At 33.8% G+C, this 26765-nt stretch overlaps 1 protein-coding gene across 5 annotated transcripts in view; it reads left to right on the top strand.

Moving 5' to 3' along the window:
- Positions 1-25472, top strand: part of USP15 (ubiquitin specific peptidase 15) — a 120666-nt gene extending 95194 nt beyond the window's left edge. For 4 of the 5 annotated variants that reach the window (XM_070409822.1, XM_070409821.1, XM_070409823.1 and 1 more), the window contains 14 exons: positions 5370-5543; positions 6602-6760; positions 6840-7064; positions 11308-11391; positions 11482-11576; positions 11671-11862; positions 12732-12847; positions 13028-13300; positions 14758-14828; positions 15173-15288; positions 15900-16049; positions 18208-18311; positions 21226-21314; positions 25010-25472. In XM_070409822.1, coding sequence (XP_070265923.1) covers positions 5370-5543; positions 6602-6760; positions 6840-7064; positions 11308-11391; positions 11482-11576; positions 11671-11862; positions 12732-12847; positions 13028-13300; positions 14758-14828; positions 15173-15288; positions 15900-16049; positions 18208-18311; positions 21226-21314; positions 25010-25192 — 2031 coding nt within the window. In that variant the 3' untranslated portion in view covers positions 25193-25472. Of the gene's footprint in view, positions 1-4795; positions 5100-5369; positions 5544-6601; positions 6761-6839; positions 7065-11307; positions 11392-11481; positions 11577-11670; positions 11863-12731; positions 12848-13027; positions 13301-14757; positions 14829-15172; positions 15289-15899; positions 16050-18207; positions 18312-21225; positions 21315-25009 lie in introns of those variants that run through there. The other variant, XM_070409825.1, reaches the window with a different exon arrangement.
- Positions 25473-26765: the final 1293 nt, after the last annotated feature.

Genomic DNA, 26765 nt, shown 5'->3' with positions numbered 1-26765 from the left:
GTTCAAGGTATAGAGTTAGCCCAGAGGAAAGAGTATTATTAGTTCTTCCTTGAGGTGCTAAGGAAGATGTATCGTTTGTAAGAGGTGCTAAGTGTTAAAGAATAAGTAGTAATCTTACAGGGGAAGAATATTCTAAGAAGGAGTACATGCTAAGGCTCAATTTAAATCATTAAACCTAAGAATATGTCTTAAGATCCTAATTCAGATTTACATTCAAGAATACTCTTATTACTCATGGTTTCCATTTTAAATGCATATGTAAACATAAATAGAGAACCACAAAGCCACTTTGAGGAATAAATACTTACCAGTCCTGTCTCCTCACAAAATGATTGGCTTGCACATACACCAGCCATTTTCATCATCCTTTATGAATCAACTTTTCGTAACAGCTTATGTCTGAAAACTTTCCATTTAGGCAGCTAGTCATTATATCACAAAGGCTAAATTCATGAATGCCCAAAGCCTACCAAATAATATGAAATGTAGTTTTTTAATCCTTAGGTCTTTAAATGCTCTTGTCAATTTTGCACACTTTAACTTGCCTAAGGATCATAAAATATATTTAAATATAGAAATATTTAGCCTAGTTGATGAGTGCATTTGACTCTTCATTAATGTGAATCTTTCACTTTTTCTCTTTTGCATTAAGAATTGTAACCACTGGTACATAATACTTTTATTTATTCTCATTATTGCTTTATTTTTAACATGGTATTTGACAAAATTCTCAATTTTAGGACCAACTCTAGGCACACTTATGATGTAAACAAAATGTGACTTAAGGTGATGTATTGAATGATCAGGCACATTACTTCATATATGGACCGCATTTTTTGGTGATTAATTGTAAGAGATAGTTCTCCCTGAAATACTGAAGTGTTAGCATATGTCAATGTCAGACAGTTGAAATCAAATTAAGAGAGGTAGAGTTCAAAATGGCAAGTGACTGGTAGAGTGTCACAAAACTCCTAAGTAACCATAAAAATAGCATATTAATACTGTCTATATATTTTATTTTGTTCTTATGAAACATTCATATACTGTTTTTGCTAAGAAAAACCATGTATATTATGGAAGGATGAGTTTGTTCTCTTTTACAGTTTAAGAATCTTTGAAAGTAAGATATATATCTACATAGGCACAACATATGTTGTGTGTGACTTCTAGTCCATATTATATTACTCAGTAAAGTATCTTACAAGTTAAGAAGGAAATTTCCTATGTCAACACTTGTATGACTTTTAATACATGTGTGTCTTAAGAAAGGAATTGTTTTAGGAACAGTCCTAACCAGGTAGGGAAGTGATAATTTTTGTAGTAGAACTTTTGAGAGAGATACTTCAGAACTCTGGTTTTGATTTTTATTATTGAACTAATGAAAATTATTTTTTAAATATATTTACTGGTGCCAGTCCATGTATCAAATTTTCTTATATTTCTTAAAGATGTTTATTTTTCTAAAATAGCCTCATGTCAAAATATTGAATAATGAGTTGCATACATCATAAATCAAGCTGCCTGACCAACTTTAAGTAACTGTCTTTTTCTTCAATCAGAGTGATGGCATTTCATACTGATATCACCTGGAGCATAAAAATATTTTAGTTGTTTTACCTCTATTCCAGTTATACCTTGAAATTTATATCAGAAGTTATAAGAACTTTTAATATTTTGATTGGTATTTATACTATGTCAAGAATATAGTGACTCCTAGAATAATGTTATTTTCAAGTAGAAAAGCATGGTATTTTCAGGATGAGGTAGAAAAGTCTGACATCAGTTTAGTTTTTAAACTATTATGATATGTGCATTAGTAGAACAATTAAACTGGCTATTGAATTTCTGTATTTATGTGTTTATACAAATTTTTAGAAAATATAGCTTGTGAGTTTCTTAAAATATTATGTCAACGAACAGTATGTTTTGGGGGGCCATTTAGGACTTAGTGGTTTAAATATAAGGTTTATCTCAAAATATATTGGTTATGATATCTTGACAGGCAGTTATTTATCTTTAAAACTGTTTATGTTCGTTCCGTTTGTTGACATTGAATTATATTCAGTTACAAACTGGCATGTGTCACTATGAAAATGAGCACTGGTCTCTGTGTCAGGGACTTTTTAAAAATCCATTCAGAGACACTGCAGATAGTGGACTGAATGAAAGTCAGACAAAGGGATGTAATAGGTGGTGGTTCTTCTTTTGATTTTAGTATTCAAGTACAAGTGCTTGGCGAAATTTGGTATTATCTATTATAAGCAAATATATTTTTGCCTCACTTAGTAATTTTTTTCAACAAAAATTTGAGTACTGTGCCAAACAGTGAAAGAAAAGAGCTTTTAAAAAAAAGAGAGAGCATAAATACATTAGTAAACATAGGCAAAAACTTTTTTTTAAGTGTTTTTATTGATTTCAGAGAAAGGAGAGGAGAGGGAGAGAAAGATAGAGACATCAGTGATGAGAGAGAATCATTGATCGGCTGCCTCCTGAACACCCCCTACTGGAGATCAAGCCTGCAATCTGGGCCTGTACCCTGACTGGGAATCAAACTGTGACCTCCTGGTTCATGGCTCAAAGTTCAACCATTGAGCCACTCTGACTGGGCTAGGCAAAAGCATTTTTATTAAGCATACGTTTATTGTATGCGTGCTAAGTGCCAAGTGAAATGGGTGCTCAGTGCTGGAGATACCAAGTGTATCATGATTCCTCCTATCATGGAGGTCTCATTCCATTTGGCAAGACAGACAGACTAAAAATTAAAGTTACAATATGTTATAAAATACATAAGTGAAGTAATAAAAGTGAGCGCTAAGCACTGTGGAAAGATGTTTGAGGAAACAATGTAAGGGAGTCAGGGAAGGCTTCCCAGACAGGATTCCTGAATCTTTTTTTTTTTTTTTAATATACTTTTATTGATTTCAGAGAGGAAAGGAGAGGGAGATAGATAGAAACATTAATGATGAGAGAAAATCATTGATTGCTTGCCTCCTGCATGCCCCACACTGGGCATCGAGCCCACAACCCAGACATGTGCCCTGACTGGGAATTGAACCGTTACCTCCTGGTTCATAGATCGATGCTCAACCATTGAGCCACCCAGTTAGGCAGGATTTTTTAATCTTAATGGTTTAGTAGAAGTAAGGCAAAGAAGGAACATTTTACATAGCTGGAGTAATGCTGCAAACTTAGAGAGAATGAAAGGAGGTCAAGGAACCACAAGTAATCAAGTAAGGCTGGGATGGAGTTTTTTTAAAAAGGGTATTGGCAAGGGATGAGGCTACATGGGTGGGCAAAAGATAGACTCTTTTAGAGATCTAAGATTTTAATCTGAAATTGCTATTAAAGAATTTATAGCAATGAACATTTATAGAAGATCACTCTGATGCAATTAGTAAACTAAGAAATTTTCAGCTATATTTGGAAGATAAGGATATATGTGAATGATTAAGTACAAACAATATTCAAAAATTTATGTTTGCACAACTTGGTTATTTGAGGTGTTTCATAAAGCCATAAATTAGGTTCTTTGTATAACTGTACTACAGACAGTAGTGGAATATTCTTATTACAACCCTGAGTTGTGATCAGATATAAGGAATTGATAATGGCTGGAAATGTTATCTGACTTCCCCTTTGCCTCAATGACTAGTGTTGATTCTATTTATACTAACTCAGATGATACAACTAAGTGATGGCTTTGCTCTGTATAGCCATGGTATAGTCTTGGTTGCCTGGCCCTAACTTCAGTGCTTGGTTTATAATTAAGAGAACAATCAAAAGGAAAAGAGAAAATGAAACTCAGAAGGCGTGTAACATTATGAAAGGTTGAGATTTAAAAGGAGTTAAGCAGAAAGATAGAAAGGGATCCTTTCCCTAATTGCCTCTTGTATTTTAACCTATCTCTATCTTTTTGCTCAGATAAAAAAGAATTTCTGCTGAAAATGGCGTATTAATTATTCTAAAGCTTATATAGCCAACCCCAAATATTTTTAACTGTTTATATGGTTTTCATTGCCTAAGAATTAATATAACAAATTCCATGATGGTATAGGCAGTCACTCCTTTTGCCTTGACTTGGGGGCTAGACTACCAATTTGGACAGTATTATCTTTATTATATAAAAAACTTCCCAAATAGATATTATGGTTACTTAAGTAAACATAATTTGATTTATAATTGTAACCAAAAAGTAGAATACCATAACTTATTTTTTTAATTGAATATGCCTAATTTGGGGGTTTTAGCTGAACAGTACATGTATATAATTATAGATTATAGCATCCAAGTTATCACCATGAATCCAGTAGTCTGGACCTTTCATAGCTATCAAGACTATTTAAGTTAACCCAAATGAGTGGTGAGCAAGTTTTGAAAAACTTTGATTTCTATTCATATAAATCTAAGTTCTCATAAGAATGGATTTGCACTTCTTTACATACCACTAGCTTCACTTAAAGCACCTAGCCACTTTCCTCCAAAACAAATATCTTCCTTCAGAAAAAATTTAAAAAGTTACCTATATGACTATATGTCTATATCATTCATTGTATATTCTTAATGACTCTAGGCCTCTAATCGATAAAGTTATAGTGGATTCATATTATATGGTATTATCAGCTTAAAATTATTCCATCTTGAGATAAAATATTGTGGAAAAATTGTACTTCTGCTTTTTATTTTAAATCCTGAATTATTTAATTCAAACCAGAAAATAGTTGGAGAAATAACTTATTCATACTTTTATTTTAATCTTGCCATAAAGGAAAATTTGATTGTTATGATATTGAAGAAGTAAAAACACACTTAGCCAGAGTTCACATAACTAAAGCTTGTTTTTTCAGACTCATTTAATCAGTACTATTCCAGCTAAAAATGTCTGACCAGATGAAAAATTTAAAGCCTGCTCTTTCATGATAAGGAATTGACAATGAAAGCAGTAAATACTCTTTTAAGTTAATTGTGTGCTTGCACTCTATCTCAGTTTTTACCTACTCAGGCTAATTTGCAGGTGCCTGGGATGAGTAGACAAGCCATAATATCTACCAATCAAGTAAAAGAAGGAAAGAAAACTCTGAGCTACCCTCCCAGTTAACAAGGTAGTTTGCTGTGGTTAAAATTAATGCAGATTTTACAGCAACAAATATTAGCATTATCATTTATTATAAGTAATCGATTTGAAATTTGGGAAATGAATATTTGAGTGCATATTTTGAGTGTTTATTTAACCAGTTATTTATCGGTGCAAGAGGCCATCATTTAAATTTTTCTCTATATGTTGTGGCAAATCAGTTTGTTTCTTTCTTCATATTTAACATGTTTAACATGTGTGGTTACTTTGACTTGAAAATATATTTTATTCTTTGCAGTGTTTGAGCAACACACCACCGCTTACTGAATATTTCCTCAATGACAAGTATCAAGAAGAACTGAATTTTGACAATCCCTTAGGAATGAGAGGTGAAATAGCTAAATCTTATGCTGAATTGATCAAGCAAATGTGGTCTGGAAAATTTAGCTATGTCACACCAAGAGCTTTTAAGGTTAGTATAGTAGATATATTTTTAATGAGGGCTATCTCCACTCCTAGAGGACAAAAATTGGTTCTCATAGCTATTACAATGGTTTGTAGCCTTGCAAAGGGACACAGCACCATAAATAAAGAGTATTATTTCTGGTCTTAAATTTCCAGCTGGGGGATGGGACAAATGATTAATTTAAAAATGTCTTTAAAGGCTCTGAGGGGTGGGTAGGAAAGTAATGATAGAATGAAATTTTATGTGTAATTCTTAAACTTTTTTAAGTTTTATTTATAAAGTAGTGACTTCTTAGAATCAATAAAATCTAAAGTAGTTTAGTTTGTTATTGAATTTTTTTTAATTAAGCAGTTTTCAGCCATTTTTATACAAACATTTTAAATGACATTTAAATATATAGGACATGTAGGCAACATTTTATTATCTGTATAATAGTTCTTTAAAACTAAAAGCCAACAATAAAAAAGTCTCTGGCATTTAACTTTCTAAACCTTGGAAAAACCAGTTCTCAATCCTTTCCCATGTTTAGTTTTATGAGTTTCATTTTGTTAAATATTGCTGTGTAAATAGGCTTTTGATATCTGACTCTTTTTTCACATTTCTTTTTAGTCTCATCAAAGAAATACTTAGTACTGCAAAAACTAGGGACATTATATGTGAACATGCATATTCCTGTTATCTCTATGAGATTCATCCTTTTTACACAAAAAAACAAAATGAGAACTATGTAATTTTTTCTAGTGACCCAGAAATCCTGAGTTTTAATAATTCTTTTTACAAAACTTTACGATATTTTCTCCTTGTTCTTTCTTCAGGTCAACATTTCTGTTTTACCGATTAGTTATTTTAAAACATTTTTAAATGTGTAATTATATGTATTTATATGTGTAATTATCATATTTGCAAATGACTATAAAAGTGTCAATAGGTGATTTGGGGTTTAAATAAATTTTTGCAAATAGATGAATTCACAAATAGAAATCCATGAATAATGAGAATTAACTATGTAATTTTTTAATCAACCTGTCCCTAGAACTGATTTTATAGTTTTGCTTTTCTTACAGACACAGGTAGGACGTTTTGCACCACAGTTCTCTGGATACCAGCAGCAGGACTGTCAAGAACTATTAGCTTTCCTGTTAGATGGACTACATGAGGATTTGAATAGAATTAGGAAAAAACCATATATACAATTAAAAGATGCTGATGGAAGGGCAGATAAGGTAAATTTAATTATATTATTGTCACCATTGTTTTAATAATGTAATATCTCTGTGTAATATGTGTCTGTTTTCCTTATAGGTAGTTGCTGAAGAAGCCTGGGAAAACCATTTAAAAAGAAATGATTCTATCATAGTAGATATATTTCATGGCCTTTTCAAATCAACTCTAGTTTGTCCTAAATGTGATAAGATTTCAGTAACATTTGATCCTTTTTGTTACTTGACACTTCCATTGCCCATGAAAAAAGAACGTACCTTGGAAGTTTATTTAGTTAGAATGGATCCACTTACCAAACCTATGCAGGTAAGTAATGTGTTTTTTTTTTTTTTTTTGCATTTGCTATTTTTATTAAAAATTAGTATTGAGTCCTTATGGCTCAAGAACAATCTAATAATAATATGTTTGTTTATGTAAGATTTTTATAAACTAAATACTTTAAAAATTAGTACAACTTTTTAGAAACTTGAAAGCATGAGGGATGTGCAAAGTATCATTATTTGTCAAGTAAAAACAAAATTCTCAAAAGGCTTTTTCTTGTCAAAGGACATTAGAGGAGAGCCTCAAAAGAAGGTGTAACCAGGGAAATACAAAAGAATAAGAAGTAGTAGTATAGGAGAGGGGGAAGATGGCAGCGTAGGTAAACTTCTGTACTCGCCGCCTCCCACATCAAAATTACAACTAAAATATAGAACAACCATTGTTCAGAACTGCTGGAAAGTTGGCTGAATGGAAGACCTATAACAAGAGAAGTAAAAAAAGAAAGTACACTGAGACTGATAGGAGGTGCAGAAGCGAGGAACGGGCTTGTCCAGCACCCACATGTGCTGCTTTTTTAATCAGAAGGGAGATCATCTCTGAGGATGCTGCCTGAAGGAGCAAGGAGTCCCAGCCCCACACCAGACCCTTACCCCAGGGACCCAGAGCTGGGAAAAGAAGTTCCTACGGGCAATAAGAACTACGGACTGTAAAAACCAGTGCAGATTGGGGCTCAGTGACACAGAGGCTACTGACCCAGCTGTTCCTCTTAAAAGGCTGGCACCATGAACTGAACTTACAAGGTCCCACTTCCTCTGAGCTCCAGTACCAGGATGAGGAGGAACTGGATTATCTAGCATCGGGGCAGGAACTCAAGGGCAGCTTTCTTCCAGACGGAGGTGCTCCCAGGGTTCATTATTCCTATGCTGGGACCTCCCTGGTCGCAGCCATTTCTGTTTGCTCCACCCTGGTGATTCTCTAAGACCCCACCTCATCCAATTTACAACCCCACCCAAGCTGTGTGCAGAAGCTTTTGCATATGAATGGCCTGTCCTTACTCAAGCTAAAATCTCTCAAACAGCCCTGGCTGGTTTGCCTCAGTGGATAGAGCGTCGGCCTGCAGACTAGAAGGTCCCAGATTCGATTCCGGTCAAGGGCATGTACCTTGGTTGCGGGCACATCCCCAATGGGAGGTGTGCAGGAGGCAGCTGATCGATGTTCCTCTCCCATCGATGTTTCTAACTTTCTATCCCTCTCTGTAAAAAATCAATAAAATATATATTTTTTAAAAAATAAAATTTCTCAAACAAACTGCAGCTGGGTCCAGGAGCCCCAAACCTATCAATAAAATGCCCAAGATCCAGCACCAACACCAGCCTGCCTTGCTTCATATCTGGGCCTCATCTGTGTACTTCCAAACCCAATACAAAAAGGAGGGATCTACAGATCTCTCTGTAACTCCTGCTAGGTGGCCCCAGACAATGGCTGACTTTATACCTTCCTGGAGACCCAAGAGCCGGTGTTCAGTGTCAGTCCATACCAGATTACAACTCTACACATCCATAAGTGACACAGTCAAGTGAGCACCAAAGCCCCACTGAAGCAAGTCCTCCTCTATATGGGTGTCTCCTGCACAGCAGCTCTCCCATTGTAGTCGCAGCTGGTCCTCATAGCCAATTGGCCTGGAGGTTAATTCCTCCCAATGACCCCAACAGCAATCAAGTCTCAACTACAATAAGACTGTGCTCACAGCCCACAAAGGGGTGTACCTAGAGCTCCCAGCTCAAGTGACTGGCTGGGAGCTATAGAACACATACACAAGGCCACTCTACCAATTCTAGGAGACATAGCAGCTATACCCAATACATAGAAACAAACACAGGGAAGCAGCCAAAATGTGGAGACAAACATGTCACAAATGGAAGAAAGCAAACTACTGAATATAGAGTTCAAAACCACGGTTATAAGATTACTCAAAAATCTTCTAGAAACCTCCAAAAAAAAGGAAAAGAACCAGTCAGAAATTAAGCATACACTGACTGAAATAAAGAATAATATACAGGGATTCAACGGTAGAGCAGAGGATTCTGATAATCAAGTAAACGATTTAAAATATGAGGAAGCAAAAAACCCAACCAGAAGAGCAAAAAGAAAAAAATATCCAAAAATATGAAGATAGTGTAAGGAGCCTCTGGAGCAACTTCAAGCATACCAACATCTGCATTTCGGGGGTGCCAGAAGAAGAGAGAGAGCAAGATACTGAAAACCTATTTGAAGAAATAATGACAGAAAATTTCCCCTACCTGGTGAAAGAAATAGACTTATAAGTTCAGGAAGCACAGAGTCCCAAACAAGGGGAACCCAAAGAGGACCACACCAAAAACATCATAATTAAAATGCCAAGGGCTCAAGACAAAGGGAGAATCTTAAAAACAGCAAGAGAAAAGCAATTAATTACCTATAAGGGAATACCCATATAACTGTCAGCTGATTTCTTAACTAGAAATTATGCAGGCCAGAAGGGAGTGGCAAGAAATATTCAAAGTGATGAATAGCAAGGACCTACAACCAAGATTATTCTATCCAGCAAAGCTATCAGTTAAAACTGAAGGTCAGATAGAGAGCTTCACAGACAAGAAAAAGCTAAAGGAGTTCATTACTACCAAACCAGTATTATATGAAATGTTGAAGGGTATTCTGTAAGAAGAGGAAGAAAAAGAAAAAGATCAAAAAGATGAACAACAAAATGGCAACAAATACATACCTATCAACAATTGAATCTAAAAATCAAAATAAATGAATAAGAAATCTGATGAACAGAATAAACTGGTGAATAAAATAGAATCAGATGCATGAAAATGAAACCGACTGACGATTCTCAGAGGAAAGGGGGTGTGGGGGGCGGGAAGAGATTAAACATCTTTTATGCATATATGCATTACCTATGGACACAGACAATAGAATGGCAAAGGCCTGGGACGGGGCTGGAACTGAGTGGAGGGGGCATGGGAGAAAAAAAGAGGGACATCTATAATAATCTCAACAATAATAATTTTTTAAAAAAGTAGTAGTGTAGAGAAAGGAAAATTTTAAAGGAGGGCGTGGTCAGCAGTCATGCTAGGGAGGTCAGTAGTATATGGACTGAAAAAGACTTGGTTGTATGATAGTATTGACAACATTTGTAACAGGATAAAAAAGGTGAAGACAGAAGCCACAGTGGATTCGTTGATAAGTGAATGGGAGGTGAGGATGTTATGATAGTTGGTGTAGACACTACTTTTAACAAGGTTTTGTGGGGCGGGGGCGGGGGGGGGGGGTTTAATCAGGGAAAACAATGAGGAACTATTTCGTTCTGATTTTTTTAGAAATGTGTATATATTCCAGTGTTTATGTACTACTCAAAATAAAATGAAATAAAGGAAATTGCTGAGCTTAGGTTCCAGAGGAAGCAGCAGGCCATGGGATTCAGAGCATAGATGCTAGGGTTAGCCTTGAGTTGGAAGGACACCTGATTCTCTTTGTATGTGTTGAGTGAGACAGAAAAGGACTCAAGTTTGTAGGGGGAAAGCAAGTTGGAGATTTCTTCTCCAGTAGCATCTAATTTTCTCCAGATAATGAAGGGAGAAGTGGTGAAATAGGAAGCCTGAGGAATGCTGAAGATTTTAAGTAGTTACTGAGAGAATAAGTAAATAAGGGATACAGACTTCTGGGTAGCGCTGAGGAACCAGTTGAGATCGGGCACTGAATTTGTAGTGCACTAATCTTTAAAGTTGGGCAGTCTTCTCCAGTCTATGTGAACAGCTCTCTAAGAAAATGTAGCAAGAATAAAACTGAATAACAAATAACTAAAGGTTTTGCAGTGGAGTAGTTGAAGTGAGGAATCATGTGCAGTCTGAATGGAAGGGTATGAAGACAGGGAGCTAGTAAACTGGGGAAAAATTCAGAATAGGCCAAGAATAGGAAATAATGAGTTTCCAATTTGACCAGTAAGTATAGTTAGACAGTATCCTGTTAAAGAGTTTTAAGATATCAGAGGTGTAACAGGTTATAACAAATTCTAAGAAGTTAACTACAGTTGAATGCAAATGTGAGTCTTTGAATTGAGTAGCCAAAGAACAATAAGGTACAGATAAATTATCCATATGGACATTGTCACTGGGATGATGTTAAGATTGGAGACACTGTGAGCCAAATGCCAAGTGAATGTGAGGAAGCAAACATGACATTGGTCTCATTTATTGAATATTTTTTGCAAAGTAATAAATTCATTAAAAAAATTTTTGTTTCTTAGTACAAAGTGATTGTCCCCAAAATTGGAAACATACTTGATCTTTGCACAGCATTGTCTGCTTTATCAGGAGTACCTGCAGATAAGGTAAGATGGTTCTGGGTTTGAAGAATGTAAGTTGGAGTTTATTTTTGCAGTGTTGTAAAACCAGCTCAATAGAAATTTATTTTTTTTTAGATGATAGTTACTGATATATACAATCATAGATTTCACAGAATATTCACAATGGATGAAAATCTTAGTAGTATTATGGAGCGGGATGATATTTATGTGTAAGTATAAAATTCATTTTGCAAAATATCACGAGAAAATATTCAAAAAAATAACAAAAGTTTTCAGAATTTATTTTCAGCTTTGTCTTTATAGGTTTGAAATTAACATCAATAGGACAGAAGATACAGAGCATGTGATTATTCCTGTTTGCCTACGAGAAAAGTTTAGACACTCAAGTTATACCCACCATACTGGTTCTTCACTTTTTGGTCAGCCTTTTCTTATGGCTGTACCACGAAACAATACTGAAGATAAACTCTATAACCTCCTACTTTTGAGAATGTGGTAAGTGTTAGATAATTCTGCATTAGCAAGATAAAATATAAAATAGCTAGAGAAAGTAAAGGTGCATAGTACATTAGATAAGTCTGTATTATCTCTAGTTTGTTTCGATAGGTAGCAATTTAAAAATCAAAGTATAGTCTAATCCAGTTTCTTGATCATATAAAACATTAGTGAGGTGATTTCACACCCAGGAAGCATGAATCCTTTTAGCCATTTTCACCAAATGTTAATAGTTGGGAGAAAATAATAAAAATGTATCATGCATATACACTCTAAAATCATGACAATGTCAGATGTTTTATCTCTTTATACACACTGCTACTTCAAGAACTCATACAAATAAACAGTTTTGTTTAAAAGGATAAACTTTCATGGTTGGTAGTATTGTAAGGCAAACGCTCTTTGTCTTCCTGAAACCTTGAATTGAATTTTAAAGTAATCAAGAATGTCATTTGATCCCTTTCTTTTGTTCTTTATCACTGACATATTTAATATTCTTACTTATTTTCATTACTGTAGTCTCATAACCCATACATAAAGATCATGTTACACATCTATAAATGATCTTAGCGATAACATATATATTTAACCTGAGAATTTTTAAGTGGAGAAATTATTTACCACACACTTCTAACATATAAAAATATGTTAAAACCCAAGAAGAACAAATTAACTTTTTATGAAGACAACCAAAACAAATTTAGTCAGTTGCACATAAAGAATTTTATCTTGAGTTGAATTTATCCTTGAATCTAGCAAATGACCAGTTACTGCCTTTAAAAGTTTTATTTTATTGAAAGAATAGAAAACTTTCTTTAAGTTTTTACCTTTATAGGACTGAACTTGTTTGATTTCTGATTTTATTTAAGCCGATATGTCAAAATATCTACTGAAACAGAAGACACTGAGGGATCCCTACATTGCTGTAAGGACCAAAATATTAATGGGAATGGCCCAAATGGCATACATGAAGAAGGCTCACCAAGTAAGACTTTCCTACTAAATTGTGAAAACTCTTCACTTGGATTATTGCCTCAGAAAAGTCGAGAGGATGGGGATTAAGGAACTAAAAGATATCAGCAAGCTTAGGAAACGTAATATTAGTATTAATAATTTTTAAATGCAACATTGAGTTTACTTAAAGATTTCTAATATCTAAAATTAGGTGAAATGGAAACAGATGAGCCAGATGATGAATCAAGCCAAGATCAAGAACTTCCCTCTGAGAATGAAAATAGTCAGTCTGAAGATTCAGTTGGAGGAGATAATGATTCTGAAAATGGATTATGTACCGAAGAAACTTGCAAAGGTCAACTCACGGGACACAAAAAACGATTGTTTACATTCCAGTTTAACAACTTAGGCAATACTGATACCAACTACATCAAAGACGATACCAGGCATATAAGATTTGATGATAGGCAGCTTAGGCTAGATGGTAAGTATTTGTGAAAAATGGCTTGAACATTAAACTTTAGCAAAAAGCATGTTATTTTTTTAGATGGAAACTATAAAATTCAACACATTAATTTTAGTACTTATCTATCTAAAATCTTAAGTTAAAAGCCTTAATTTCTAAGTATCCTATATAATAAAATCCTGATATGCAAATCGACCGCAGAGGGAGGTGACCTGCGGCAGCGGCGGGCAGGGTGAGTGGGTGGAGCCAAGCCACCAGCCAAAGCAGGTGCCAGTTAGGGCCCCCCCACAGTCACCCTGCCGGTCACCCCACAGATGGGCCCTGATCGCCGGCCAGGCCTAGGGACCCTACCCTATATATTGGGAACAGTCTCTTAGATTTCAAAATTAAAACCTGGCAAGGCTACTCTAACACTGAAAAAACAGGATGTTGCAACAATGACATGCATGGACTCAGGCTTGCACATTTTGTGGTCAGCCCTGATTATGACACTTAAAACTGTGTGACAAAGCCTATTACTTAACTTCTCTCTGCTTCAGTTTTTCCACCTGTCAGATGGGGAAAATGGTACTACCTCCTCAGAAGGATCATGTTATGTACTACTTTTTATAATCAGGGCAAAAAAATGTAGCTGCCATACAACAGCAAGATGTCTTTCACCTGTATGAAAAGTATGGTCACTGGTGCGTGAAGCATCCCAGGTTGCAAGAGGGATGTCCGAGGGCACAGGCTAGGCTGAAAGCCCCCCCCCCATCCCACTCGAATTTCGTGCACCAGGCTTCTAGTACTAAAATGTTAATGTTTATTAAATAGAGGTTGGACTTATACTTAAGTTTTGTTTTGGTTTTTTAATTCCTAAAATACTATAATGGTTTAGAAACAATCATTTGCGCTGATCGCCTAATCCAGTGGTTGGCAAACTCATTAGTCAACAGAGCCAAATATCAACAGTACAACAATTGGAATTTCTTTTGAGAGCCAAATGTTTTAAACTTACACTATATAGGTAGGTACATTGTTATTAACTTAACACTTGGAGTGCGGGTGAATTTCCCGCCAAAATATAAGATGGCTCTGTCTTTTGGTTTTGTTCCATCCACCAAAAGGGTGGATTACAAACAAATATTTGGTAATACGCAGTTACAATTGGCCCGAGTTTACACGTTTCCCGCACTCCACCGCAAATCTATATGAACCGAGTTAAAGACGGCTCCCGCGGAGTACGCGCAATTCACGCGAGCCGACTTAACTCGTTTCCCGCACTCCTTAGGGTACTCCTAAGGCTTAGGAAGAGCCACACTCAAGGGGCCAAAGAGCCGCATGTGGCTCGCGAGCCGCAGTTTGCCGACCACGGACCTAATCAAATAAAAGAGATTGTTATATGTTTATTCTCATATATGTCTTAACATTAAAATACATTGATCTTAACACTAAGGCATATTAAATTTTAAAGAAAAATATGTTTTCCACCTTAGAAAGATCTTTTCTTGCTTTGGATTGGGATCCTGATTTGAAAAAAAGATATTTTGATGAAAATGCTGCTGAGGTAAGTCATCACTCTTTTTTCATATTTTCCATCTTGATCACACTGTTTTGTTGCATTCTTTTGCTTCTACCAAATGTATTTATTTTGCCTGTATAAAATTGGTTGGTTATGTACTAGAAAATATTTATTTGTTTTAAACATGCTTTCTGTTTATACTTTTTAGTTGTTTTTAGGTGTGTATATAGAACTTATTTAGAAGTGTCGTGTAAATCTCAGCTGAAATAAGCTTTATGATTCTTTTGAGGAAGTTTGCGAGTTTTTCATTACTATTCATAGTAATATGGTATCACTAAAATGAGTTTTGTCTCATTTGTTCTCTTAACTCAAGAAATACTTCTCTTTAGGATTTTGAAAAACATGAAAGTGTGGAATATAAGCCGCCTAAAAAACCCTTTGTGAAATTAAAAGATTGTATTGAGCTTTTTACAACAAAAGAAAAGCTAGGTGCTGAAGATCCCTGGTAAGAAACAAAGTTAAATAGTTGTTTCTAATTTTTTTTAAGGTTTTATACTGAGGTATGTGGTCCATCAAGTTAGAAAGGTGATAGCTAAATTCCTTTTGATATTTTAAATAATAAGCATTTATTTATATTATTTTCTTAAGAGGGATGAAAATGTCTTTAAAAGTATTATTATGTTAAGCTTTAATTCCACTACTATATTTTTCATAATAATTACTTTTTCTTGAGAATTTTTAGCAGTGCTGCCATTTTGAGAGAAACTTTTAGGAAAATTGTAATATGTTATGTGGTATTATTAATTTCATTAGAGCCCAGAAATTTTGAGATTTTTCTAATACCTATATCTCAGCAGAATTAGCATACTGAAATGTAAATAATCTAGCCTTCATCATTTATTTGAATACTTATTTACATATTAGTTCATAATAGTTAAATCTATTTGGAATATGTATTGAATATAAAAATAATGGGAATTCCTATTAAATCTATTTGGTGTATATTAGGCATACAATAACTGCTCACTAAAAAAAATGTAGAACTTTTCAAACTTTTTAAATATACATTGTTTTAATTGCCTCTATCAAGCTTTAAGTGTTTCCCTTCATTTTTAGGTATTGCCCAAATTGTAAAGAACATCAGCAAGCCACAAAGAAATTGGATTTATGGTCCCTGCCTCCAGTACTTGTGGTACATCTCAAGCGATTTTCCTATAGTCGATACATGAGAGACAAGTTGGATACCTTAGTTGATTTTCCTATCATGTAAGTTTTAATTATGCTTCATAAACATCAGACAGCTCTAACTTTTTTTAGGCATCAGGTAGCATTGGACACAGTCTCAGGTTTTGAGTGTATTTTTGAGTAGTTCTAACAGTTCATAACGATCAATAACAATTTTTATTCCTACTTTAGAGATTTTTTCGAAGAACAAAAAGAAAATATGCTTAAAAAGAATAAAACTCATTCTGTGTTAACATTATTATGGATTTGTTGTCCCTGTTTATAAATCTAAGATACTCATGTGACCTTGGTGATTTTATTTTTTCTTAGGAATCAATCATCAGTTATTCCTAAATATCCTTTTTTTTTAAAGATTAAAGTAATATATAAAAACAATAATAAAATTGTTTAGAAAGATAACGCAGTGGTGATAGTGTGTCAACCCAACCACCTTCAGTTTTCATTTTCTTTTTTTTTTAAATATATGTTATTGATTTTCTACAGAGAGGAAGGGAGAGAGATTGAGAGTCAGAAACATCAATGAGAGAGAAACATCTATCAGCTGCCTCCTGCACACCCCCCACTGGGGATGTGCCCGCAACCAAGGTACATGCCCTTGACCAGAATCGAACCTGGGACCCTTCAGTCCGCAGGCCGACGCTCTATCCACTGAGCAAAACTGGTTAGGGCTCCTTCAGTTTTCTTATTGCATTGTCCAGAGTATGATATATTCGTAGAAAGGTATGAAGTAGTCTGGAGATGTAGCATCTTTGTAGTCATCTCTTTTTAAGCTTTCACTGAATATAATTGAGAATTCAGAAGGACAAAAAGGGAATATTGTATCTCATTCATGTAGTCCAGGAAGGACTTTATGAAACAAAATTATGCAACAAGAACTTCATACTTTCTAATTTTGCTAAAGAACATTGATAGTATTTTTATACATTTCATGATATTTCTGCACCAAATTTACTTGCTATAGTTAATAACTAGACAAATGCTTAAGGCAGGTATATAAAGGTGATTAGAAGGAAATAAATGATATAGTATTAAAAACATTCTGTGGATTGCTTATTCTAATTGGTGATTATAAATTTAAAATGTTGCCCTAGCCGATGTGGTTCAGTTGGTTGGAACATCATCCCATACACTGAAAGGTCTCAGGTTTAATTCCTTGTCAAGGCACATACCCAGTTTGCAGGTTCAAACACAGTCCAGGTGCACGGGAAGCAACCAATCAATGTTTCTCACATCGATATTTTTCTCTTTCTCTCTCTCTCCCTCTCACCCTCTTTCCCTCTCTCCCTCTCTCCCTCTCTCCCTCCCCCTCTCATCTCTCCCTCCCTCCCTCCTTCCCCTTCTCTCTTCCTCTTTCTCAAAAATCAATGGATACGTATTCTCGGGTGAGGATAAAAAATAATAATAATAAATAAAATTGAAAATGTTTTGCAATTATGGAACCAAAAAATGGTCATTTTCTCTTTTACAAAATTATGAGCCATCAGAGTTTAAAGAATATGGCATTTTGACTATATAAGTACAAGGATAACCAGAAGTAATGATAATCTAGAACCTATTAGAGAAAGTAGTTTAGAATCATTATTGTTTTTCAGTGAGGCAAGTACAAAAAGTGTAACCAGAAGTAATGGTAAGCTATAACATGGTCATGTTCCAGTTTCATGAGAGGCAGATTATAAACAGCTGATTACGTGTCACAGAATGTTGACCATTTGGGATATACAGATTATCAGAATCAGGAAATTTAGAATAAATATTGGGGGTTAGATATATTTAAATTATTATACTATTTCCAAGAAAGTTGTTTTTCGCTATCCCTTTATTTTTTTTTTTATTAAATTCATTTCTTAAAATGACTTCAAAAATACAAAAACAAAAAGGACCTAGATGTTAGGTAAATAGTGATGAATACTTTTCCTAGTGCCGAAAATTAAATGTATTAGCATAAAAACTTTAATCTGAATAAAAACAATCACTGGATATTTTTAAATTCTCAACCCCTAAGAAAATTTTTGACAAAACATTCAAATCTCAGGAGTATATACATGATTTGCTTTATGGAGTTATTTGTCTCTTAGTAATTTCTTTAGAGATATTAATGTCAAACAACACTGATAGAGGGAAATAGAATTCATTACATGTAGGTAGAACATAAGACTAATTTGATCTGTCTTTAAAACAGTGACTTGGATATGTCGGAATTCCTAATTAATCCAAATGCAGGTCCTTGCCGCTATAATTTGATTGCTGTTTCCAACCACTATGGAGGGATGGGAGGAGGACACTGTAAGTTGACAGTTTACTTTTCTGCTAAAATCATGATGTTTGATAACTCCAGACTTTTTTCCTTAAGATATTTATTATTCCTTAAGGAGAAAATATGAGGTGTGTCTTACATGTAGTAGTTGTTCAATAAATATTGATTAATGAACAAATCTGCTTTTGAATGTTCTCAAAAGGCATAGAGGATTGAATTATTCATACTCAGTTCATACTTGTCTATTCAGGGCTACTGTCCTTCCCCATTCTCCTTCCCTTTCCCTTCTAATGTGTTTAATGTATGTGCTCTTATAGATCATGCATCATTGTTAAATTACATGATTGGTACTCTGCTATAAATCTCATATTTTTCTCTTAACATAAGAAATGTCCATGTAGTCCATTGCTTCTAAACACTCATAACTTATAGGTACCATATTTTATCTCTACTTATTTCATGATGGATATCCAGATTGCCTTTAACATTCTACCACCATAAGACTGATAAACATTATTGTTTATGTTCCCCTTTGTGAGAATTTTTTTGAGCTACATACCCAGAAGTGAGATTGTTGGGTCATGAGTATTCAGGTACTTCCAGATGGTTCTCCAGGATGGTTATACCAGTCTACACACTTTAGTTGATAGATTTTTCATTGAACCATCTTTGCATTCCTGGAAAATCCAACTTATCTTTTAGTATTTTTTATATACCCTGTTGGATTTGGTTAACTACTTTTATTTAGGATTGTTACAATTAATTTGTGCTAACTAACCGCTACACTGTGGAACTGCACGCTGTAACAATTAATGTGTAAATGAAATGTCTACTCTAATAAAACAGGCTGGGATACTTTATCTGTTTCCTGAAGCAGCTAGCATTGTATAGGAATTAACTGTTCATGAAAGTCTAGTAGAATTAACCTGTAAAAATTCTCTTACCTGGGCTTTACAGCCTTAAACTTTTTATTTTTTTCATGCTTTGTGAAGTCTATTAAGTTTTCTTTTTCCAAAATGTGCACATTGTGGCATTTTCTATTTTTCCAAAAATATATCTATGTTTTCCAATTTATTTGAGAAGAATTATTTATAATACTCTTATGCTATTTTTTTCCTTTGTCTTTTCTCTCTTTTTTTAATTGGTCTTCTCAAGTCTGTCTTATTACTCTTTTCAAAAAATTAGCTTTACATTTTATTAAATTTTCCTATCTATTACATGTATGTGTTCTATCTTATTGATTTCTTCTCTTCCCTTTGGTATATTTTTCTTCTTGTTACTTTGTGTTTGCTCTGTTGTTCTTTCCCAGCTTTTTGAGTTGAATGCTTTTGGCTTTCCAACCCCCCCCTCCCCCCGCCACCCTCATCCCCCGTTAAAGGCTATAATAAAAGTTCTAAATTTTCCTTTAAATACTGCTTTTATCTGTATCCCATCAAGTTTGGAATGTCATATTTTCAGCTATATGCTTTTCTAAATACATGGTTTTTATAAAACTCTTCCTTTGTTCTGAATTTTATTTTGTTACAGGCACTGTCTGTGTTATATTAATCCATAGGAGGGTTTATTCAGGCTTCCATGTGGCTTAATAAATGGTCTGTTCCTTAATGTTTGTGTGCTTGAAAAATAGGTATTTTTCTATTCAAACATAGAGTTCTTCTCTAATAATTTATGCTTATCAAATGTATTCAAATTATTACTATTTCTGGTCATTTTTTATGTTCTTTTTTTGAGAGGAATTTGTCAGGACTTCTTCTGATATTGTTTTACATTATTAATTGTATTTATGTTTATAATGGGTAGCTCTTCTTTCTCTTTTGTTTCTTTTACCAGGATTTGATGTTCTTTTATTTTTCTCAGAATTATAAATGTTAATCTAGCTTTCTTTTAATATCATTTAATTTGCAAACTCTGTATGCCTTTTTGTAGGATTTGTCTCTCTTATAAACCATATTGTTAGATTTTTGTCTTTTTATTCAGCCTAACAATGTTTCTTTTCATTTCTGAGGGTAGCAGTTGTGAGTTCATATTGACAAATTTATGGCCCACAATAGGCTCCACTCAGAAGAACAATGCATTTGTTTTGTGATGGGTAGAATTATTTAGAAGTCGTGGCCTATAAAGTGTCACTTTTTAAAAGCTATGACAGCATATAACTGTTTTCGGGACATTTTGCAACTTTGTTTCCTCAGTTATTAAGTAGTTTATACAAAACATGGGATGGGAAAGGGGGCAATTTTTTTTAACTTCAAGATGAAGCAAAACTTTAAAATTTATGCAAATTAATCACTTTTTACCTTTCTCTTGCTTTGTACTTTTATTAAAGAATTAAAATTATTATAGTGTAAAAACCACTATAAATTAGTGGGCTAGTATTGTTGGAAAATTTTGTCATAGAAAATTTTAATTATAGGTAAAGTTTCAAACTTTGGAGTCAGAGACAGACCTGGCTTTGAATCCTAACTCTGCTACCTAACAGCTACACTGTTGGGCAAGATGCCTCACTTTCTCCATCTCTGAAATTGGAAGGATAATAATGACACTTTCTTTATGAATAATGCACAGAAAGTGCATGCCACTGTGCCTGGTACATGATAAATGTTAATTACCATTTGTTGTCATTAGTATTGTTACTCTGTGAATTAAAAAAATAATAACAAATCTAAAATAAATAAATAACAAATCTGTTCTGTTTGTCCCTGAGATGAAAAAAAGTTACAAATTCATCTTATGAAAAGTATCATAGGCATGTAGATTTTAGAAAATTTTTCTAAAAACTTCTAATCAATGAAATCAGTTGAATGTATAACAGATAGGCCTTATATAGATGATTATCATATGATTTTAATAGATGTTCCTCACACATATGATTTTAAGGTTTTAATGGTTCCCCCCAGGAAACCATAAATTATTTCAGTTATAGAGGTGGTTATATTTTTTCATTAGATACTGCTTTTGCAAAAAATAAAGATGATGGAAAATGGTACTACTTTGATGACAGTAGTGTCTCAACTGCATCTGAAGACCAGATTGTGGTAAGTGTGTCTTTTATTTTCTGAAAATTAAGAAAACCACTGGTTTTTTTTGTTTGTTTGTTTGTTTGTTTGTTTTAAATATATTTTATTGATAGTTTACAGAGAGGAAGGGAGAGGAATAGAGAGTTAGAAACATCGATGAGAGAGAAACATCGATCAGCTGCCTCCTGCACACCCCCTACTGGGGATGTGCTCGCAACCAAGGTACATGCGCTTGACCGGAACCGAACCTGGGACCCTTCAGTCCGCAGGCCGTCGCTCTATCCATTGAGCCAAACTGGTTAGGGCACTGTTTTAAAAGGGACCATAGGATACTGTAGTCTGTCTTCTAGCAATTCTAATAGCTAAGAGAAACTTGCTCTGATTTAAAGAAATGTAAAATTGTCCCCTAAGTGAAAATTTGTTTTCTAAATTTGCCCACTAATAAATTTAAAAGTACAAATTGCAACGTGAAAATTTTCCTGGTAGTTTTCAACATGAAAATTGGAGTTTTCTAAGGAAAATAATAACTTCTTTTTATAATAAAAATTTTTCTCTAGAAAATAGGCTCAGACATTTCTAGATTACTTAAAGTCAGAATGTTAAAGTAGAAAAAGAAGTCCTTTAAGGGCCTTACTATACATATGATTTTAAAAGTAAAGTCTTATCCTTTATGACAGTTAAACTCAAAATTACATAATTAGGTGAAAGAAATTATATTTTTTTTAATTAACCCTTTGTATTGTTACTTTAATATTTTCTAAATAGCAGAAAAATTAGGAAGCTACATCTAGTCACACTTGCATCGGTTTATCAGTTACAGCCAGAGCCAAAATATTGGCTTCCCATCAGAGCAGATTTTTATTATAAGATATTGATTGACAAAAAAATGACTTGTATATTCTAAGAAGAAACTTAAGATTTGCTTGATAAAAGCTTATATTTCTATGAATTTTGCCTTTCTTTTTTTTTTTTTTTTTTTATATATATATTTTATTGATTTTTCACAGAGAGGAAGGGAGAGAGACAGAGAGTCAGAAACATCGATGTGAGAGAAACATTGGTCAGCTGCCTCCTGCACATCTCCCACTGGGGATGTGCCCGCAACCCAGGTACATGCCCTTGACCGGAATCGAACCTGGGACCCTTCAGTCCACAGGCCGACGCTCTTATCCACTGAGCCAAACCGGTTTTGGCGAATTTTGCCTTTCTATAAGTTTTATTTATTGATCATAATATTATAAAGATTAAGAAGTATAAAGATTAAGAAATATAGTATTTACTCATGTTATATTTTCTATACAGAAGTTTTCTGTTGATGTGTAAATTGCTGACTGCTTTACCATTTTTCTAAGTTTAAATTATATATTCCTGAGAGCAGAGACTAGCATTTGTTCTAGTTTATAATACTTTAAAATTCTTCAACCTAAATTGTTCAACTTTGTAAATTAATAAACTTCTAGGCCCATTTATTTGACATGGTTTTAACCTGTCATTGGATGAACAGATGAAACATAATTTTGAGTTGTTTCCCTACAAATGTTTTATTTTTTATGTATATGTAATATATGTATATACATATAAATTTTGTACTGTTGCTTATCTCCTTATAGCTATAACAGAACAGACATGAACTCTAATATTTTTTAAAATGTGTATAGGCCTAAATTGACTACACTTCCAGTTCATATTTAGACTTCTAATGTCAAGTCATATCTCTCACTTTTCAATCCTGAAATAGCTTACATCCTTTTTCAAAGTCTTTTTGACAACACTGCTCTAATCTTGCCTTCAAATAAATATCTTGTTTATATATAATATATAAATTAGATGTTTCCTTGCCTCTTAATAATGGTTCTTCATTTAGTCAACAAGTACTTGAGTCTATATTTAAAACTATTGTAAGCTAGGTTAAAAGACAAATATCATTTCAAGAGGTTTACAATCTAAAGATGACAGATAAGCAAATTAACGATTATATATGATAAGTGCTATTAAATATTTTGGCTACATTGAAAGGAGGCAGCTGTCTTATGTGATTTGGGGTTAAAGGAGACAGGACCACTGCAGGGAAGTTTTCATAAAGAAAGTAGTGTTTAACCTGAGTCTGCAAGTAGAAATAAGAGTAAATTAGACAAAAGAAACAAAATATTCTATGCAAAAAGAACAGTACCTACAAAAGTAAGGAAGCATGACAGAACATGACATTTAGGGAAACAGCAAATAATTCAGTATTACTGAAAGAAAGATTCTTGTTAAGGATATGGGGCAGAAATTAGCTAAATTTGGGACTCAGATTAAGACAAGTGACTTTCTTCTTTATTTAGACCTTTTTTTTTTTAAAGGCTGTGAGAAACATTGGGTGATTGTTAAGTAATAGGACATTATTAAATTTGCATCTTAACATCTGTCTGAGAACACTATAGAAGATAGATTGAAGGGCACTGAGAAAAGCAGAAAGGCCATGTTCTGCCACTAGCAGAAGGGAGGCTGTCATGTAATTTAAGCAGTAAAAGCTTCTAAATCTACTATATTGTCCACCTGAAACTAATATAATATTGTATGTCAACTTTAGTGGTAGTAAGTGTATAGACAAGGGGAGAATGGATTTATGAGATTTACTACATAGAATTAAAAGAACTTGATTAAGATTAGATATAAATGAAGATACAGATATAGAATAGAGATGCAAAGAGGAAAAAATTACAATTTACTAAAATAGGAACTAAAGAAAGAAAATTTGCGTTGAAGTTTGAGGTGCCTGTATGATAGCTAAGTGGAAAGTCTCTTTATGTATTTGGACTAACAGGATTAGAGTTCAGGGGTAAGAACTGGCTTGAGTTGTGGGTCCTAGGTAGGAGTTGAAGCCATAGGTTGAATGAGTCACCTACTGAGAAGATACAGATTGAGAAAGAGTGATGGGCTTAGGACAGAACGTGATTTCTTTTAAAGGATAGGATTTAATGAGCCCAAAGAAAGGTCAAAAGAAACCATAGAGATAGAAAATCTAAGTTGTATCACAGAAGCTAAAAATGGTTGGATGCAGGGAAGAGTAGTAGAGCATAAAATGCTACAGAGAGATTGACTAAAAGAACTAAAAAAGGCATTTATTTAATTTGTTTATAGGAGGTTATTGACCCTAGTGTAAACTATTTCATTAAAATGGTTGGGGCAGCGATTAGGTCATAGTGAATTGAGGAGTGTGCAGGAGAGTAAATGATAAATATTAGATTACCATTCTGGCTGAGGAAGACTTTTAATGTCAGGAAGTCCAGTAAATAAGGACTCCTTCAAGATACACAGTGATGGTTGATGGAACAATAGCCTTAAGACAGAAGTTGGACTCTACAGCAAACATGGAATGATGTGATTAGTATTACAAAGAAGCTTCTTAGAGACAAGAGGGAAGAAGGCATAGAATTCTAGTTGATGTTAGAGTACCTAGGTTAATCTGTTATATTGTTGCATTTATTCACCTGTTTAACTAACTTAGAAAAGAATAAAAAGGTTAAAATTCCAGTGACCATTCCACTTTTATAAGTAGAAGTAACCTTACATTTAATCAATTTTTATAACTTCCATCTGACTGTGTGGTTTTTTTTATATTTGATGTATGCCCTATCACCAAAATTGGTTGCCAGGTAAAAATTCATACTATATTTAATGTGACCTTTGAGAATCACGACCTTTTTAACATCCTCTGCTTGTTTTAACAGTCCAAAGCAGCATATGTACTCTTCTACCAGAGACAAGACACTTTCAGTGGAACTGGCTTTTTCCCTCTTGACCGAGAAACTAAAGGTGCTTCAGCTGCCGCAGGCATCCCATTAGAAAGTGATGAAGATAGCAATGATAATGACAATGATATAGAAAACGAAAATTGTATGCACACTAACTAATGAAAGTCCCAGAAGCCATAAAAGAGAGACTTTCCTGCTGGCGGTATCGATTGAAGTGAAGTTATCCACCACATCAAACAAACGTCTGAGATGGGGAGTTTCAGATAACTGAATGTAAATCCTTTATCAGATTTTAACTTGTGCAGTACTTGAAGTGAAACACAATGAAAACTTTAACAGAAATTGTCTCTTAATACATTTACAGTCTTGTATTTACAAGCTAAATATATATAGGAAATCACAAATAAATCCCTTTTAAGTTTGCTGCTGTTTTGATGAATTATGTTTTCTTTAATTTTTTGGATGTGAGTTAATTGATGACAAATGTTAAATTTGTGGATGTTGGTCATTTTTTGCTCTAATAATACTGCAAGAAAACTATGGCTGAACTTAGTTTTTGAATAATCTAGTTCATGTGCATCAGGCATTTAGCTGCAGTATCAATGTGACATAAATACTGCAGTAGTATCCTTGGAAAACCAAATTTTCAAACTATCCCTGGTAATCAGTGTGGGCCTATTAAAAAACCAAATCAAGATAAAAGAAACAATCTTGAAAAAGTTACTTCCTTTTGTAGTATCATTAAAATCATCTTATTGCTACTGTGGAAACAGGTTCTAAATTTCATGCTCCATCTGAAGTCATTGTTCAGTTAAATGTGTTTTTTACAGCTATTGGGATCTATTAGACATTCAAATTCTTTTTTACTTTCTTCGTATTAAAATGCATATTTTTAATCTGGTGTTGGTCCCAAATTAAAATTTTTGCTGTCTGTTTTTCTCTACCCCATTTTTTGGTAATTTGTCAACTTTTAGCTCTCCCAATTATTGTAATATAAGAACAGACTTGATAGTATTCTGTATCCATAGTAATAATTACATCAAGCTTAGGATGAGAAATTTTTTTCATATACTGGCCTTTAAATCATTATTGGACAATTGGCTTTAAAGGTAGGTCTGTTAACTTTCTTTGTGTGTTCCTGATGGAATTCACCATAGCCTTACAGCTTTTCTCAGAAGGTAACTTGCTATAAGAGAATTGGCATTTGCATGTTCCAGAGTGAGAACCTGTACAGTATATAAAGCATACAAACCTTGAATTTGATTTTAGTTCACCACATTTAAGGATCCAGGATGCCAAAAATATGTGTGAACATTTGAAACATTTTTCATTTGCTGCTTTCCCTTTGATCTAGTTGAAAAGAATGTATTGTAAATTGGCATACAATACTGCCTTTAATAGAAAATCTAAATGCTGGGGCACATTTCACATATCGACTACCTGAGAAATTGCTTTGTGTCCTACTGTTATTAAAGCAAAAAGTATAATGTTCTTCACTTGAACTAATCAAATACAATAGATTATAAATTGTGTATTGTAAATAAAAGTTCACTCTGTGAGTGCACATTTTGGTAAATTATTTATTTATGTTAGCGTTTAAAAGTTTTAAGAAATGCATTTGACCAGGATAAATAAATGAGGTATGTTGATCATGGCTTTGCTTTATACCTTGATATTAAAGCTGGTTTTACATCCTGGTATTTTAAAAGCTGCTTTGTTTTTTTTCGTTTGG

This window comes from Myotis yumanensis, unplaced genomic scaffold (genome assembly GCF_028538775.1).
Source record: "Myotis yumanensis isolate MYYU_CA2020_CCGP unplaced genomic scaffold, mMyoYum1.0.hap1 SCAF_3, whole genome shotgun sequence".
Lineage (NCBI taxonomy): Eukaryota > Metazoa > Chordata > Mammalia > Chiroptera > Vespertilionidae > Myotis > Myotis yumanensis.
The sequence above is the reverse complement of the archived record's forward strand: the minus strand, read 5'-3'. Positions and strand labels throughout refer to the sequence as shown.